Source organism: Dipodomys spectabilis, unplaced genomic scaffold (genome assembly GCF_019054845.1).
Source record: "Dipodomys spectabilis isolate Male_0828 unplaced genomic scaffold, ASM1905484v1 ptg000752l, whole genome shotgun sequence".
NCBI classification, from domain to species: Eukaryota; Metazoa; Chordata; class Mammalia; order Rodentia; family Heteromyidae; genus Dipodomys; species Dipodomys spectabilis.
Window position 1 is genome coordinate 76,445 of NW_024871429.1, and position 17,355 is coordinate 93,799.

Consider the following 17,355-nt stretch of genomic DNA (forward strand, 5'->3'; position numbering starts at 1 on the left):
AACTCCTTTTGGAGCATTTCCTCATGGCCTTCCATTGCGCCCACCATCTCATGATGGAAAGATGATCCCTCAGGAGAGGCCGGCAAAGGGGCAGGTCCTACGGAAAGCACTTGGGGCCACCTAAAGCTTATTTATACAGTGCTAACAAGACAACATGGAAGGCTGCACCCGCTGGGGTGGAGAGGGAAGTCTGAGGTGTGCTGTACCCCTGAGGAGCAACTCTAGACGTTTACAGTGGATCTCAAGTGTGTGTGTGTGTGTGTGTGTGTGTGTGTGCAGAAGGATCTAGAAAACAGCAGGTCCCAGGGAGGACTCAGGGCTACAAGTAACAAGTGATCCACAGGACAAAAATGCTTTAGCCTGAGTTTATTCTGGGTTTACCCAGAATTCCCAGCGCTTCTCCCTACGTCCACCATCTGGATGTGTCAGCCCAGCCACCACGGCCCTTCCTGTCCCTAGCTGCTTCAAGTACATCATAGTCTTCCTCTGGCTCCCCGATATTTTGTCCTAGTCTCCGCTGTACCTCACTTCCCAGCCCACTCCGCCTTGCAAAGGCCGGGTCATGGGTGCTGGCCCGGTGGCTGCGGGGAGCCGTACTCACGGGCTTGAGATCACAGTGGATGATCTTCTCTACGTAGAGCATCTGCAAACACTTGAGAACCGAGAGGGTGAAGCGGCGCACTATGGACAGACTGAAGCCTTGGAAGCTGTTGTTCTTCATCAACTCGTACAAGTTGATTCTGGGAAGAAGAGAGTCACGTATGCCAATGACAACCCAGCACGCGCCGGGTGCCGTGGCTCACGCCTGTCATCCCAGCCACCCAGCAGGCTGAGATCCGAGGGTCGCAGTTCAATGCCAGTCCAGGCAGGACAGTCCGTGAGCCTCTTTATCTCCCATGAACCAGCAAAAAGCTGGAAGTGGAACTGTGGTTCAGGTTGGAGCCTTGGACTTTAAGAAAGCTCAGGGACAGAGCCCAGGGCCTGAGTGCAAGCCCCAGGACAGACAAAAATAAAACACAGCATGCTCAGGTTGAGCCTGCGCATTCTCCTGGGCCTGCCAGACCCCCTCAGCCTCACACCTGAAGGCAGGATGTGCACAGCCTGAATCAGGTCCCAGGGACTCGTGGTAGACACAGAGTCCTTTCGTGTGTGTGAATGCGCACACAGGTGCCAGTCCTGGGGCTTGAACTCAGGGCCTCGGCGCTGCCCCTGAGGCTTTTGTACTCCAGGAGCCACTTCTGGCTTTTTGCTGGTTCCCTGGAGGGAAGTATCTCGTGGACTTTCCTACCCGGCCTGGCTTTGAACCGCAATCCTCAGACCTTGGCCTCCTGAGTAGCTGGGATGACGGGTTTGAGCCACCAACGTTTTCTTCTGCTCTGATTTCAGTTGGATCACATGGCACTCAGAGTAGAGTAAGTAAATAAGCTTGGCCTTCCAGTTGAAGACCTTTTTGGATCCGAGCACGTTTTTGGCCTGAGCGCTGTCCCTGAGCTCTTTCACTCAAGGCTGGCGCTCTACCACTTTGAGCCACAGCGCCACTTCCGGGTTTCTGGTGGTTCACTGGAGAGAAGTGCCCTGCCTGAGCCGGCTGTGAAGCGCGCTCTCAGCTCCTGGCTCCTGAGTGAGCTAGGATGACAGGGGTGAGCCACCGCCTCCAGCTCTCTGTGTTAACTCAGATCCCACAGTCCCATTCAGGACATAAACCAATCTAAGCGTCTGGACCTCCCCCCTTTCTCTTAAGGGAAAGTTCTCTAAAGGACGTGAAGGGGACGGGAAAAAGGCCGCTGACCCCAGGAGTTCGAAGGTGATGCAGAGGTGGTTGCGGAAGTAGAAGAACTCCTTCATGTGGACCACGTTGTGACTGTTGTCTTTGTCCTTTCTGCGGAGGGCTTCTAAGATCTTCAGCTCCACCAGGGCCTGGTGATGGAACCTGCGGCGATGGGGGTGCGGCCGGGAGAACAGAAAACACGGGAGTCAGGGCCGCGCCGCCGCAGCCCAAGCCCAGGCCGAAGCCGGCCTCCCATCTCCTCGCCCCTCCCATAATCCCAGCCGGCATGTCGTGCGTCAACCCTGAACTCCGCTCTCTGGTGTTCTGCATGGACTCCGACAGGTCAAGGCGGAGCAGACACCAGGAGGAGGAGGAGGCAGGAAGACCTGGCGGCCCCCCTCCCATCACCCACACCTCTTCTTGTTCCTGATGATCTTCAGGGCCACGAACTCGTTGTTTTTGTGATCCAGGCACTTGGCCACCTGCCCGAAGGACCCTTTCCCGATCATCTCCAGAACCTCGTAGCGATAGGCAATGTGGTCGTGTAGGACCTGCGGGGAGGGGTGGGGAGGGGAGGGGAGTCCCAGTGAGGCGTGGAGCCACAGGCCTGTAGACCCCAGACCCCGACTCCCAGTGCCGGGCAGAAACCCTCCCCTTCCCCAGGTGCCACTCCTGAAATGCTTCACTGGGTGCCAGACCCCAGGCCACCCATGTGGTGTCAGGGGACGTCTCCCGGGCCCAGCCCTCATCCACTAGTGCATCTCTGACCCTCCATGAGCCTCCATCGGTCGGAGGAGGTTTTATGTCTGCTCTGCTTCTTTCTGGCCAGATTTATCCCTTCCCTAACATCTAGAATTTGGACTTTTCTGGGCTACGAAAAGAAATCATTTCCCCAAAGATGGAATCATCCCTATTTCTCTCTGCTGGATAGTAACTGGGGAATGGGTGTTCTGGTGTGGTAGTGCATGGGGATTGATGGGACTCAGCTTTTTTTTTGGTCAGTTGTGGGGCTTGAACTCTGGGCTTGAGCACTGTCCTTGTGCTCTTCAGCTCAAGGCACGTACTCTACCGCTTGAGCCACAGCGCCACTTCGGGTTTTCTAGTGAATTATCGGAGATAAGAGTCTCACCGACTTTCCTGCCCGGGCTGGCTTCGGACCGCGATCCTCAGATCTCAGCCTCCTGAGTAGCTGGGATGACAGGCTTGAGCCACCGGCACCCAGCTGATGTGTTCCCATTCTTTAAATGCTATTTCTCTCAGGATCTTCTAGATTCCTTCGGGGCACCTGCGTCTCAATATTTCAGCATGAACTACTGTTAAACACCCCTCTCCCTTCTGTATCTCCCCCGCTTCTCCATGCTATCTCTTGTCCCTAAGTCTTAACAGGTTCCCCAGGACCCAACCCCAGACCCTCAGCAAGCACCTTCATATAGGAGCCGTGTTCATCGTCGAAACTGGATGCGCCAAAATTCTCCGATGGCACATTCAGCTTCTTCGCTTCCAGGCCCAGGAACCACAGCTCTGTGTAACCCAGGATTTCACTTTGCTCATAAGCAGAGAGCTGGTTCTTGAAAAACTTGAGAGCCTCTGGGAAGAGAAATGGGTCAGGGACAACGTGGGGATGTGTCCAGAGACAGAAGCAGCACTGAGCCGGGCGCCGGTGGCTCCCGCCTGTCATGCTGGCTACTCAGGAGGCTGAGATCGGAGGATCACAGTTCAAGGCCAGCCCCAAGACATTCTTTTTTCTTTTTTTGGTGGGTGGGGGATTGTGGGGCTTGAACTCGGGGCCTGGGCGCTGTCCCTCAGCTCTTCAGCTCAAGGCGGGCGCTCTACAACTTGAGCCACAGCCCACTTCCAGTTTCTGGTGGTTCATGGGAGATAAAAGTCTTATGGACTTTCCTGCCTGGGCTGGCTTTGAACTATGATCCTCAGATCTCAGCCTCCTGAGTAGCTAGGATGACAGGCGTGAGCCACCACTGCCCAGCCCACGACATTCTTATCTCCAATTAAGTATGAAAAGCTGGAAGTGGAGCTGTGGCTCAAGTGGTAGAATGCCAGCTTTGAACACAACAAAGCCCAAGAGTTCAAGCCCCAGGACTGATGGGCGCTCTCTCTCTCCTCTCTCTCTCTTTCTCTCTCTCTCTCAAACACACACACACACACACACACACACACACATTACTGAAGTAGAGGATCCCATAATTTTACCAGGTGATGACATAAGACTAAATTTCAAGGTCTTGTACTTATTTCAGTAAGTCCAGGGAAGGATACACAGACGGAGGGAAAGGGGGAGAATTTGGTGCCCAGAGATCTGCAGGGTTGCTGGCACTTAGGTGAACATCCCAGGCATAAAACTCCAACAATGGCAGCATGGCCCAGGTGTCCAGGCAACACAAGTAGTCAACCTCAGACATGACTGTTTCCAGTGGCTGGGCGGGGAGAAGTCCCACTGCTCCCCTCAAATCTGCAGAGGCCAGCCAGTACCATGGAGCGCAGCAGAGGAGAGGAGCAGGACGGATCTGCTGTTACAGCACGGAGGTGGGGAGGGCCACAAAGTACTGGGGATTGAACTGGGGGCTCTGCTCCACCCGCAGAGCATTACAGAGGCATTGCCTTGGAGTACTTCCGGGGCACGGCCGTTTCTGACCGGAAGTGCACCCCGGGCCAGGGATCCCTAGCTGGCTGTGCCCTTGGCTGGACCATTCCATCTCGGCAGACACAAAGCCCGGCCCAGCCCGCTCCCCCCCCCCCCCCCCCCGTGGCCAGCAGCGCCCTCGTGCCAGCCCAGCCTACCTGAGGCTGTCAGCGGGACCTTGTGCTTCCTGGGAGATTTCTCTTCTGGCTTGGGATCTGGTTTTTTAGTGCCAGAGTGGAAAAGTAGTTCTGCAGCCTTGAGCTCGGAGCTCAGCACCCGACTGTGAATTCGATTGTCCTGTCCAGAGAAGAAAGGGAGAGGGAGAGGGAAAGAGGGAGGGAGGGAGGAAGGGAGGGGGGAGGTTTGCAAATGAAGGATCGCTTTCATCTCTTCCTGGAGTTGGAGAACGTTTCCTACTTCCCCAGGGAGGAAAAGGGCTGAGAGTTAAGAACTGGTTTTTCTTTCCGGAAAGAAGAATCTGTGAGCCTGTCCCATCCTGCCCTGGGAGACCCCACAGGTATTACAGGGTCCCGCCCAGATGGCAGACCTGCGGTAAGAGATGGGGAGCCTTTTTAGTGCTCTTCTTAGAGCAGGCCGACCGGGATGTCCACGAACTTGAACTTCTGTGCACATAGCAGCATTTTAGCCAGTTACCTTCCCTCCTAGCGCCCCAGTGGCTGGTCCTTTGTACAGGGAAACGGATTTCTAGCATTTATAGGGAAGGTCTTTGTGTCGTTACTCATTTGATGGAGAGACAGTCAGTGGTACCTTTGCTCATGTTTGGGGGTTTCTTTTTTAGGGGGGGGTGGTTTTGAACTCAGGGCCTTGGGCTCGCTAGGCCAGTGTTCTACCCTTGAGCCATGCCTCCAACTCCATGCTCTTGCCCTTCTTGTTTTCTGAACGGGCTTCCGTTAATGGCCCGGGGAGGGGGTGTCATGGGTAGCCTTTCCACACAGGTTTATGATTTATTTCCAGGTCATCGCACCTCTTCTAGCACTCTTGTTCCCTTCCTCCCTGCTTCGCGAAACAATTTCAACAGCTTTGCTTGCTCCATTTTCATCACTGCAAGTAATCGATGTCAACAGGTTCAGCCTCTCGTCTGCCTCGCCGGCACTCGCCGCCGCTCCATTTCCCTCCCCGCTGCCATCATCATCCTGCTGCTGGCGCTATTAGACACTTGCGGGGTACTACGCAATGGTTCACCCCTTATTTCTCCTTTTACCTTCCCTCTTCCCCTTCTCGGAAGTAGTCCCCGAGTTAAAATTATCCAGATAAATATGGATCTATGGCTATATATATATATGAACATACATATAATTACACACGTGAACATATATGGACAGTATCATACAGAGTTTTTCGTATGGATATATATAGTTATACACGTAGACTTGCATGTATATAATTATGGATATGGATATACCTCTCTTTCCACTGTTCTGTCTCCGAGTTTTCATGCATTACAGGCAGTGACATCAGGACTGGAACCTATTAGCTGATGGGTTCTAGTGTCCCTTCCCCCCCCCCCCCTCCAGTGGCATGATGTGGGTCTTTCTAGATCTAGTTCTGGACTAGACTCGGGCCTTGCACGGGGGTGTCCAGGGGCGCGCCCCTCCCCCACCCACCCTGCACTCACCTTGTACAGCACGGGTGGCTTTGGGAGGATTTTACTACTGATGCATGGCAAGTTAACTGTGTTTTTCTTCCCTGTAGTGTCCGCGAAAGGGAACGAGGAAACACTGGAGTTTGTATTCTACAAAAGGAGAAATGGTGGGTGGTGCGGAAACCGAAGGCAGGGAAAAATTAAAATACATATACACACACACATATACCTATACCTCTCTCCTGAAACCAGCTTCCTACCCCGCTCCTCTCCCTCTTCCCCCTCCTCCTCCTCCTCTTCCTCCTCCTCCTCCTCCTCCTCCTCACCACTAGAATGGATCTAACCCAGATTCTTTGAGGAGATTTAATTTTTTTTTTTAAAAGCACAGCTGATCGTGGGAGCAGAGCGGAGTGACCCGGCAGATGAGCGCCGGGCAGGTCTGGACCCTCACTGCACGCTCTGGAGCTGGGCACATTGAATGGAGCCCCCCCCAATTGTGTTCTCACGGCTGTCACGGTGACCCGAATGGGCGGGCCTACCTCATCGGACTTTGTGAGGCGGGGGGGGGGGGGGGGGGATGCATTCCATTAAGTGCTAGCCTTTATCATTTCTTCTCCACCAGACGTGGGGGGGGGGGGGGGGGAAACCTTCCGGTTATGGGCGTAGCTCTTGGTACCTCATTCAACTCCCGTGGTGTCTATGGTTGTTGACAGGCTTGCCTGGGTGGAGGTGGGGGGGAGCGTGACTGGGGCGGGTGGGGCGGGAGGGGGAGGGGGTGTGGACAGAGTATTTGCTTTGCCACGTGGAGTGTTGGAGACTAGCCCATCGTCCACCACCCGCGTGGAGTGTTGGAGACTAGCCCATCGTCCACCCACCCGCCTCCCGCCCTCCCCCGGAGTGCATCCTACCTTCTGCAAAAATCGGGTCATTCTGAGATGCTTAGTCTTGGGAAGTGGCTTCTGGGCTTGAACCAAAGGTTTATTCTCAACCTGATTGAGGCAGAAGAGGATGGTAACGACCCCTGGTGTGGCTTCGGCCCAGGCCAGCTGGACACTTTTGTTTTTTTTCATTAGAGTTATTGTTTTATTTTTATTTTTTGGGGGGGGTCCGGTCGTGGGGCCTGAACTCTGGGCCTGGGTGCTGTCCCTCAGCTCTTCAGCTCAAGGCGAGCGCTCTACCACTTGAGCCACAGCGCCACTTCTGGCTTTTTTCTTTTTGCTTATGTGGTGCTGAGGAATTGAACCCAGGGCCTCAGGCATGCAAGGCAAGCGCTCTACCACTGAGCCACCTGCCCAGCCCAGTATAGTTACTGTTTTAAAGCAGAGCTGGGTGCTGGTGGCTCACACTTATCATCCTAGCTACTCAGGAAGCTGAGGTTTGAAGCCAGCCTGGGCAGGAAAGTGCATCAGACTTTTTTTTTTTTTTTTGCCAGTCCCGGGCCTTGAACTCAGGGCCTAGGCGCTCGTCCCTGAGCTGCTTTTGCTCTAGGCAAGTACTCTATTACGTGAGCCACAGCACCACTTGCAGCTTTTTCTGTGGATGAGGGACTGAGGCTTCATGCATGCTAGGCAAGTGCTTTCCCAACCCAGGTGCATGAGATTCTTATTGCCAATTAAACCACAAAAAGCCCAAAGTGGCGCTGTGGCTCAAGTGGTAGAGCACCAGCCTTGAGTAAAACAGCTCAAGGACAGTGCCCAGTCCCCCAGTGAAAGCCCCAGGACGGGTGCAGAAGAAAGCAGAAAGAAAAAGATAGACTTCCGGAAGCCAACTCTTCTGGCCCCAAAGCTAAGAAGAGTTGGCAGAAGTTAGAGAAGTAGATGACAAAGGAGCTATCCAGACAAATGGTCTTTCCAGAAGTGTTCACCATGGATGGGCGTGTCCTATGATTCAAACACTTAAAATTAAAATCCAGCCGGGCACTGTAGCTCACATGTATAATCCTAGCTACTCAGGAGGTGCAGATCTGAGAGTCACGGTTCAAAGCCTGACCACCTGAAAACCAGAAGTGGAGCTGTAGTGGAAGGGTAGGGCACTGGCCTTGAGCAGAAGAGCTCAGGGTTAGCACCCAGGCCTTGGGTTCAAGCCCCAGGACTGACCAAAAACAAAAACAAAAAACCTTCATACAGAGCCAGCCATAGTCATGCACACCTGTAATCTCAGCGCAAGAGTATTCCAAGTTCAAGGCCCGCCTGAGCTATTTAGTGAGACTTTAAAATATACATAAACGTTTCTTCAGATAAAATTTTAGCTAAAAATCCTAAACATGAGTCGGGAAAATGATCCACCCTGCTCTTGCTCCTTAGAACGGAAATTGCGTATAAACTTGACTCAAATGGTTTTTACCCTCGGTGTATCCAAAAAGGTCCCTTCACGGAACCTGCCAGAATAGACCCAACCTGAATACCCCTGAGACTTCAGAGCTTAGCGTGTGTGGCTCACACCTGCAATCCCAGCTACTCAGGAGGCCAAGATATGGAGGATCATGGTTTGAGACCAACCTGGGCCAAAAAAAAAAAAAAAAATCCCCAGAAATGCCATCTTCAAAATGACCAGCAAAACACAGGGCTGAAAAGGCACTGGAAAGAGACAGGGACACAGAGCCAGAAAAAAAGACCAAGATGGTTCCCAAATCCCGTAGCCCTTTGACATGGGGCAATTTGAGCAAACACGAAGAACAGAACAGCAACGGATTGAATAAATAAGTAAATGCCTGGGGCGCCAAAGTAACCAATGGAGAGGAAGAGACAGATCTCCCAGAGAGCTTTATGAAGACTCACCCTGGAGGGACCGGACATAGGTAAATAGAAGGGAGAGGACGGGGGTCAGTGGGTGCCACTACCTTTGGCCAGGTGATCAAAGCCACGTGCCGCCTGGACCACAGCATGTGACAAAAGCGTGACACGTGGCCTCAATGAGATGTTTCCTTCTGGAGCCCATTACCCAGGTGTAACCACGGGGGAAAAAAAGCAGGTGAAGTGTCCTACCGTCTACCAGAGCCGGGATCCAAAGTTGTGGTGCAAGCTGTCACAATCAAAGAAGTTCTGACACACTCACTGCCGAATGAGATGAAAAAGACCCAAGTGGCAGGAAGGTGGCTTCCCAGAATAGACGAGGGACATGCTGGGCACAACTTAGGGAATTCTGCTCTGTAACAGACATGCCGGACGAATCCGAGCTGGGAATAAAAGAATGGGGTGTGGGCTGCACAGGGGTGCTTGGGGATCCCGCTCAGTCTTGTCGAAAAGGTGGTGAGCAGAAACAACACTCGCAGGAGAAGTATGGATTCCTTTCGCTTTGTCCAAATGGCACGATTAGGTCAATGGGTGGAAATTACCCTCTCGTTCTTGTCAAAGGAAGGATTCTCTAAAGTTCTGAGCTGTCGGCACCTGCCAGGGAGTGAGTTCTCTGCATCACTGAACATTCCAGAGTCTCCCTGACGGCCATCCCTGGGAAATGTGCACAAATGGGGAGCTGCACAGGATGCAAACCTCAAGATCCCACATTCTCCTGAGGCACATGCTAGGGCCCCTGGGGAGTGTGTCCTAAATACAGCCTGGCAGGAGTCTGAGTCTAGAACCACCTCAAGGCCTGTGTGCGAAAAGCTCAGTTGCCAGGTCAGAATAATTAGGGGTGGGCCTCATGGGAGGAAGTCAGGTGGCTGGCAATGATGGGGCGGGGCCTCATGGGAGGAAGTTAGGTGGCTGGCAATGATGGGGCGGGGCCTCATGGGAGGAAGTTAGGTGGCTGGCAATGATGGGGCGGGGCCTCATGGGAGGAAGTTAGGTGGCTGGCAATGATGGGGCGGGGCCTCATGGGAGGAAGTTAGGTGGCTGGCAATGACGGGGCGGGGCCTAATGGGAGGAAGTTAGGTGATTGGGGGTGTGGCCTTGAAGGGCCACTCTGACTCCCATCTTTTTCTCTCTTCCGGGGCCCACTGGGCGTTATGCCTGTGGCGTGGCCTCTGCAACAGCTCCTTCACGGAGACGTGCCAACCTGGTGCTTCGGTGGCACGCAGACCCTGGAGGTTCCCGCAGGGAGCACACCCCGGGGGAGCCCGCCACGGCGCTCTCCAGGTCTCCCCGGGGTCAACCCCATTCTTACAGGCTCCCCAGACGCCCAGGAGGCAACGATGAGGCTTGTGCATTTTCCAAACCTTTTGAATTGAAAGTGGAAAAAGAGCCTGGCTTGGCAGTCGGGTGGGAAAACAGCCCTTCCATAAAGCTTCCGCAACCCTCAGCGTGACTGAGAGCCCCACGGATGCACGGATGCATGGGAGCAGTGGGCTGATGGGGCCTGGGAGGTGTCTAGGATGCATGGATTGCTCGTGCAGGCTGCCTCTGATTGGGTCTGGACACTGATGTGTCCCGCCTCTGATTGGGCCTGGACATTGATGTGTCCCGCCTCTGATTGGGTCCTGGCACTGATGTGTCCTGCCTCTGATTGCGTCTGGGCACTGATGTGTCCCGCCTCTGACTGGGCCTGAACATTGATGTGTCCCGCCTCTGATTGGGCCTGGACATTGATGTGTCCCGCCTCTGATTGGGCCTGGGCACTGATGTGTCCCGCCTCTGATTGGGCCTGGACACTGATGTGTCCCGCCTCTGATTGGGCCTGGACACTGATGTGTCCCGCCTCTGACTGGGCCTGGGCACTGATGTGTCCCGCCTCTGACTGGGCCTGGACATTGATGTGTCCCGCCTCTGACTGGGCCTGGACATTGATGTGTCCCGCCTCTGACTGGGCCTGGACATTGATGTGTCCCGCCTCTGATTGGGTCTGGACATTGATGTGTCCCGCCTCGATTGGGCCTGGACACTGATGTGTCCCGCCTCTGACTGGGCCTGGACATTGATGTGTCCCGCCTCTGATTGGGTCTGGACATTGATGTGTCCCGCCTCTGATTGGGTCTGGGCACTGATGTGTCCCGCCTCTGATTGGGCCTGGGCACTGATGTGTCCCGCCTCTGATTGGGTCTGGACATTGATGTGTCCCGCCTCTGACTGGGTCTGGACATTGATGTGTCCCGCCTCTGATTGGGTCTGGGCACTGATGTGTCCCACCTCTGATTGGGCCTGGGCACTGACATGGCCCCTGGAATGTCACGTGCTCTCTCCTAAACCCCGACCCCCCCTCAATCGCAAATTCTGATCACCTTTTCCTTCAATGAATCTGTGCCATTTTTACTTCTCCCCTGGTGTTGGGGCACTCATTCCTCCAGGCCAAGGACCCGGGCTGCAGATTCTCAGTATCAATATGACACATACTACACTTTGATCATCAAAGAAGAAAAAGGTATCCTGTCATTTACAAACAAAAGCTATTCCAATGGGTCAGCTTCCAGGGTCCAGTGCGACGGGGTGGGGGAGACAATGAGAAGAACTGGGAGGCAGAACGGACAAGATCAAGCTAGAAGGAGAGGGAGACCTGGGCTGGGGCAGCCGTAGAGGATGGAGACGTAGAGGCTAGGATTACAAGACCCTTCCAGGCTGGAGCCTACATCTGGGAATCCTGATGCCTCCACCCATGCTTGCTGCCACCAGGGGTGCACCCCACAGGGGCTGGACACTACCCGTGTGCTGATCAAAAGCCTCAGGTCTCCAGGCCAGACCCGATTCCCCACCTCCACCTCTCTCCTGTCTCTGGCTGGCCAATTCTTACAGTACATGGAACTTGACTTTTCATATTTTCTTCTTTTTTTTTTTTTAGCAAAAGTGGTTTTTTTTTTTTAAAAAAGCCCAATCTATTTCATGCCTTTGTACAAGCCAGCTAACTGCTGTCAAACGAAAAGCTAAGGCAATTTTAAAACTTCAGAGTCAGGGCTGGGAAGGTGGCTCAGTGGTAGAGCGCTTGCCTTGCATACCTGAGGCCCTGGGTTTGATTCCTCAGCACCACATAAGCAAAAAGAAAGCCGGAAGTGGCGCTGTGGCTCAAGTGGTAGAGCGCTAGCCTTGAGCTGAAGAGCTGAGGGACAGCGCCCAGGCCCAGAGTTCAGGCCCCACGACTGACCAAAAAAAAAAACAAACTTCAGAATCAGTAGCCAGCGGCTCACGCCTGTCATCCTAGCTACTCAGGAGGCTGAGATCTGAGGATCGCAGTTCAGAGCCAGCCCGGGCAGGAAAGTCCGTGAGACTCTTATCTCCAATAAACCACTAGAAAACCAGAAGTGGCGCTGTGGCTTAAGTGATCGAGTACCAGGCTTAGAATGAAAAACCTCAGGGACAACATCCTGAGTTCAATCCCAGGGCCGGTACAGACACACACAAAACCTTCTGTAAAGTTTACTTGGGGGCGGGGGGGGGGGGGGGGCAGGGGGTTCAAAGACATTTACATCCTGCCTGCTCACTTGATGAGCTACAGAGCCGTGTACCTGGTCCCATTTAGGACTAGAACACAATCCTGAGATTCAGGGTCCCATCTACCTTATCACCCGGATCAGAGAGACAGCCCCCTCTCCCCATACACACACCCGCTGTCCTTGTCTGTGAAGTCTGGGAGTGAAAGAATGCACCGAGGATCCCAGGGCGAGGCCGCCCTGCTGCCCTGTGCCGTGAGCACCTGGCCTTCCACAAAGACACCTCTAGCCGGGCACTGGTGCTCACGCCTGCCATCCCAGCTACTCAGGAGGCTGAGATCTGAGGATCGCGGTTCAAAGCCAGCCTGGGCAGGAAAGTCCATGAGACTCTGATCTCCAAGGAACCATCAGGAAACCAGAAGTGGCGCTGTGGCTCAAGTGGTAGAGTGCCTGCCTTGAGCTGAAGAGCTCAGGGACAGCGCCCAGGCCCAGAGTTCAAACCCCACAACCGACAAAAAAATAAAAAAGACGCCTCTGTGATTGACCCACTTCATGATGTCATACTTACCCGCCTGCTGTTCTCCCAACTTCCCAACTAGCTCCTCCCGGCCTGGTCCTCCTCCTCATCCAAAAATAATTAGAGAAGAGAAACCCCAATGCCCAAATGTGGCTGGATGGACAGACGGCCCTTCCCAACTTCCTCCCCCTCCAGAGACCAGACAACCAAGAGAACAAAACAAATGTGGTCAGTAGTCAGGGGGTGTGAACAGAAGAAAGAAAAGCCTTCAGGGACTCATTACCAAACACAAGCCAGGAAGACAAGAGCTGGAGGCAGATCAAGATCCCTGTGGGTCCCGCCTGTCATCCCAGCTACCCAGGAGGCTGAGATCGGAGGATTGGGGGTCGAAGCCAGCCCGGGCAGGGAAGTCCGTGACACTCTGATCTCTTATCTCCAATTATCCAATTGGAAGTGGGCTGTGGCTCAAAGTGGTAGCGCGCTAGCCTTGAACCAAAGAGCTCAGGGGACAGCACCCCGGTCCTGAGTTCAAGTCCCACAACCAGCAAAAAGAATAAAATAATAGATTCCCCACCCCATACTGCTGCTTGTAGCCATATCGCCGCCCTTCACATCCAGAAAGCCCTGGAGACCCCAGGCTGGGCCCTGGAGACCCATTAGTGGAATGAAGGTGGCCCCAGCCTCTTGGGAGGAGGGCAAGAAGAAGCTGGCCGTGTTTTAGAATTCACTTAGGGCGTGTTTCTGGGGTGGGACGGGGAGACCCCATTTCATGCAGCCTGGAAGATCCCCATGCCAGCAGTGACCCCGGGGACCCCGAGGCTGGCGAGCTCATCTCACAGACGGAGAAAGCGAGGTGAAGTCCGAGCACGAGCAGTGCCGGCCGGGGCTCGATCTGCACGTTGGGTTAGGGTTAGTTCCGGCCTCTGCTCATTGTGTCTTCGGCCGGAAGTCCCTCCTCCCGGTTCACACTCAGCATCCTCGAGCAACAACACTGGTCACTGAGGCACGGCCTCGTGCTCTGGGGCAGCACCCAATGTCTACTTCTTGGGAAGACGTGTAGCAGGGTAGTGCAAAGCTATAATCCCAGCCACGTGCAGGCACCGGGGTCTCGTGGGCTCAGCTAGCTACTCTAGAGGTTGGGATCCCGAGGGTCATGGTTTCAAGACAACTTGGGCAGAAGAGTCTGTGAGACTCCACCTCCAACTGACCGGCAAAAAGCCTAGGCTAGAGGCATGGCTGGAGTGGTAGAGTACCAGCCGCCAGCAAGCAGTCCAAGTGAGGGTCACGCTCTGAGTTCAAATCCCAGTCCTGGGGGCGGGGGAGGAGGGAGGTGAGGAGGAGGAGGGAGGAGGGGATGCAGGAAGACCAAAGTACGTGTAACACAGCCAGGCTGGACACTGGCGGCTCACGCCTGTCATCCTAGCTACTCAGCAGGCTGAGATCAGGTTTGAAGCCAACATAGGCAAAAAGGTAAGTGAGACTCTTAAGCCCAATTAATCACAGAAAAAGCCAGAAATGGTGCTGTAGCTCAAGTGGTAGAGCACTAACTAGCCTTGAGCAAAAGGAGCTTAGAGACAGCACCCAGGCCCTGAGTTCAAGGCCCAGGACCAGCCACAACAACAACAACAAAGAATGTACAAAATGATAACCACAAATGTGAGCTATGTACTTTAGTTCATAATAGTGCATTAGTTTGAGCTCGTCAATTGTAACAATTGTACACTAATGTAAGGTATTGTATGAAGCACAAGAAAACCCAAATTTTCTGTTCCATTTTTCTAAAGCTGCTCTAGAAAAGTAACTATAAGCCGGGCACCAGTGGCTCACACCTGTAATCCTAGCTACTCCGGAGGATTAGATCTGAGAATCATGGTTCAAAGCCAGCCCTCGCAGGAGAGTCCATGGGAATCTAATCTCCACCAAAAAGGTAGAAATGGAGCTGTGGTTCAAGTGGAAAAGCACCAGCCAGCCTTAAGTGAAAAGGCTAAGAGATAGCACCCTGGCCCTGAGTTCAAGCACTAGAACCCCCCCCCCCCCACACACACACACACAAACACTAATCAGACAAGCAGCAAGACCAAGAGAAGGGTATTTGATGCGCATAAAACTGGCAAAGGATCAGGAGACAAAATATAGAAAATAACCTACCAATCAGCGAGACAGCCTCATAGAAGAACATTTGAACAATAAAAACAGGAGCAGTCAATTTAAAGAAACATAAATGAGCTGCGACCTTGTAGCTCACGCCTGTAATCCCAGCTACTCAGGAGATCTGAGGATGGAGGCTTCAAAGCAAGTCCAGTCAAGGAAAGTCCATGAGGCTCAGCTCTCCAAGGAACCACCAAAAGCCAGAGTGGAGCTGTGGCTCAAGTGGTAGAGCTCCAGTCTTGAGGACAAAAGCTTGGGGACGGTACCTAAGCCCTGAGTTCAAGTCCCAGGACCAGCACACACAGATGCATGCACACACACACACACACACACACACACTAAGAAACACAAATGACCAATAAATACATCAAAGGAAGTTTAAACTCAGTCATGACCATCAACCAAAATCCAAGTGAAAATAACAACGGAAAATGATTCCCCCAAAATCGGTAATAATTGCAAAGAAGTGGGAACAACAAATTGTCACGTGGCTGGTGACGAGACACACAGGTACGAATTGGCACTGTCTCGTGCAATTCCACATTCATATAGTCTGACACCCAGAATAAGTTCGGAATTGCCTATACATTTGTACCGGCAGACCTGCACTGTGTTTTTTTTTTCTTGTGCCAGTCCTGGGGCTTGAACTCAGGGCATGGGTGCTATACCTGAGCTTTTTCCGCTCAAGGTCAGTGCTCTATCATTGAGCCACAGCGCCACTTCTGGCTTTTTCTGAGTAGTTGACTGGAGATAAGAGTCTCATGGACTTTCCTTCCTGGCTGGCTTCAAACCGTGATCCTCCAGATCTCAGTAGCAGGCGTGAGCCACCAGCACGTGCATCCATGCTATCGGAGACTCGGAGCACGGACAATAATCTGAGACTAGAGGCCGGCCTGGCCGGGAGAGAGGAGAAGGCTGAATTCAGTCTTGGGACGCTGGTTTGGTGCTGAGCCTAAACACCAAGAATGCTTAACGGTATGTTTTCTTGTCTATGAAAATGAAAGGCCATACACGGTTGGCAGACACACGTGTTACAAGATTTGGAAACAGAGAGAAAAACCAATGGGAATAATAGATGCGAAGTTCAAGAGATGGTTTACGATGGGGGTGGGGCCGGAGGGACAAGGATGCATCTGAGGACATAGTGAGGAGGGAGGGACACTTGGGGACTTCTTAACCCTTGTGTTGGGTACACGCACATACCTGCAGAGATAAATGTCCACTGTGTGCTGCTTTGTGGCTCACATGTATTCCTTAAATATCCCTCTAATATATGCAATCATAAAAACCATTTCTTAAAAACAACTACAGGGGCTGGGAAGGTGGCTCAGTGGTAGAGCGCTTGCCTTGCATGCTCGAGGCCCTGGGTTCGATTCCTCAGCACCACATAAAGAAAAAAGCCGGAAGTGGTGCTGTGGCTCAAGTGGTAGAGCGCTGGCCTTGAGCTGAAGAGCTGAGGGACAGCGCCCAGGCCCAGAGTTCAGGCCCCAGGACCGGACCAAAAACAACAACACCACGCTGGGAACCGTAGCTCACACCTGTCATCCCAGCGACTCAGCAGGCTGAGATCTGAGGATCACGGTTCAAAGCTAGCAGGGGCAGCAAAGTCCGAGAGACTCTTATCGCCAATGAACCAGCAAAAACAGCTGGAAGTAGAGTTGTGGCTCAAGTGGTAGAGCACCGAACCATGAGTGGGAAAAGCTAAGAAGGGGCAGCACCGAGGCCCTGAGTTCAAGCCTTAATACCAGTACCAAAGGGGGGGGGAATTAGAGCATCAATGAGAATGTAAAGGAAAGAACTAGAACTTACCATGTAGATGTCAGAAGGGACAGTAGGGCCCTAGGAGAGAAGGGGAAGAAGTAAGTGCCGGCCCCTGGGGTGGGGGGTGGGGCTGCCCCAGATTCCTACCCAACTTAACACCATGTGGCGCAGTGTGCCAGCCTGCGTCAGGCTACCCATTCTAAATGACACTTGTGGCTTGTCATTCAAGTCTGTCTGTGTGTACTTGTGCATTGTGGGTAGTGCTTGATTTAGTCATTAAAAAAAGCAGTTTGGGGCTGGGAAGGTGGCTCCGTGGTAGAGCGCTCACCTCGCATGCCTGAGGCCCTGGGTTCGATTCCTCAGCACCACAGAAGCAGTAAAAGCCAGAAGTGGCGCTGTGGCTCAAGGGGTAGAGCGCTAGCCTTGAGCTGAAGAGCTGAGGGACAGCGCCCAGGCCCAGAGTTCAGGCCCCACGACGGACGAAAAACAAAAAAAGCAGTTTGTACAAAACAAAATGGGTGTTTTGTTTGCAAGGATTAAAAACCGTCTTCCAATGCAGGGATAATATTGGCTGCAGATAGGTGGAAAATGGAAGGGAACTTGAGGGGTGGATGGGTGGAGAGATTTG

General features: G+C 53.2%; 1 protein-coding gene across 1 annotated transcript in view; it reads right to left on the bottom strand.

The window, feature by feature from the left end:
- Positions 1-17,355, bottom strand: part of Dyrk4 (dual specificity tyrosine phosphorylation regulated kinase 4) — a 29,867-nt gene that overhangs the window by 8,367 nt on the left and 4,145 nt on the right. The window contains exons 3-9 of the mRNA XM_042672647.1: positions 6,918-6,998; positions 6,043-6,159; positions 4,565-4,703; positions 3,192-3,355; positions 2,183-2,319; positions 1,790-1,930; positions 602-740 (exon numbers count right to left, since the gene is read on the bottom strand). Of these exons, the coding sequence (XP_042528581.1) occupies positions 602-740; positions 1,790-1,930; positions 2,183-2,319; positions 3,192-3,355; positions 4,565-4,703; positions 6,043-6,159; positions 6,918-6,998 (918 nt within the window). The remainder of the gene's footprint in view (positions 1-601; positions 741-1,789; positions 1,931-2,182; positions 2,320-3,191; positions 3,356-4,564; positions 4,704-6,042; positions 6,160-6,917; positions 6,999-17,355) is intronic.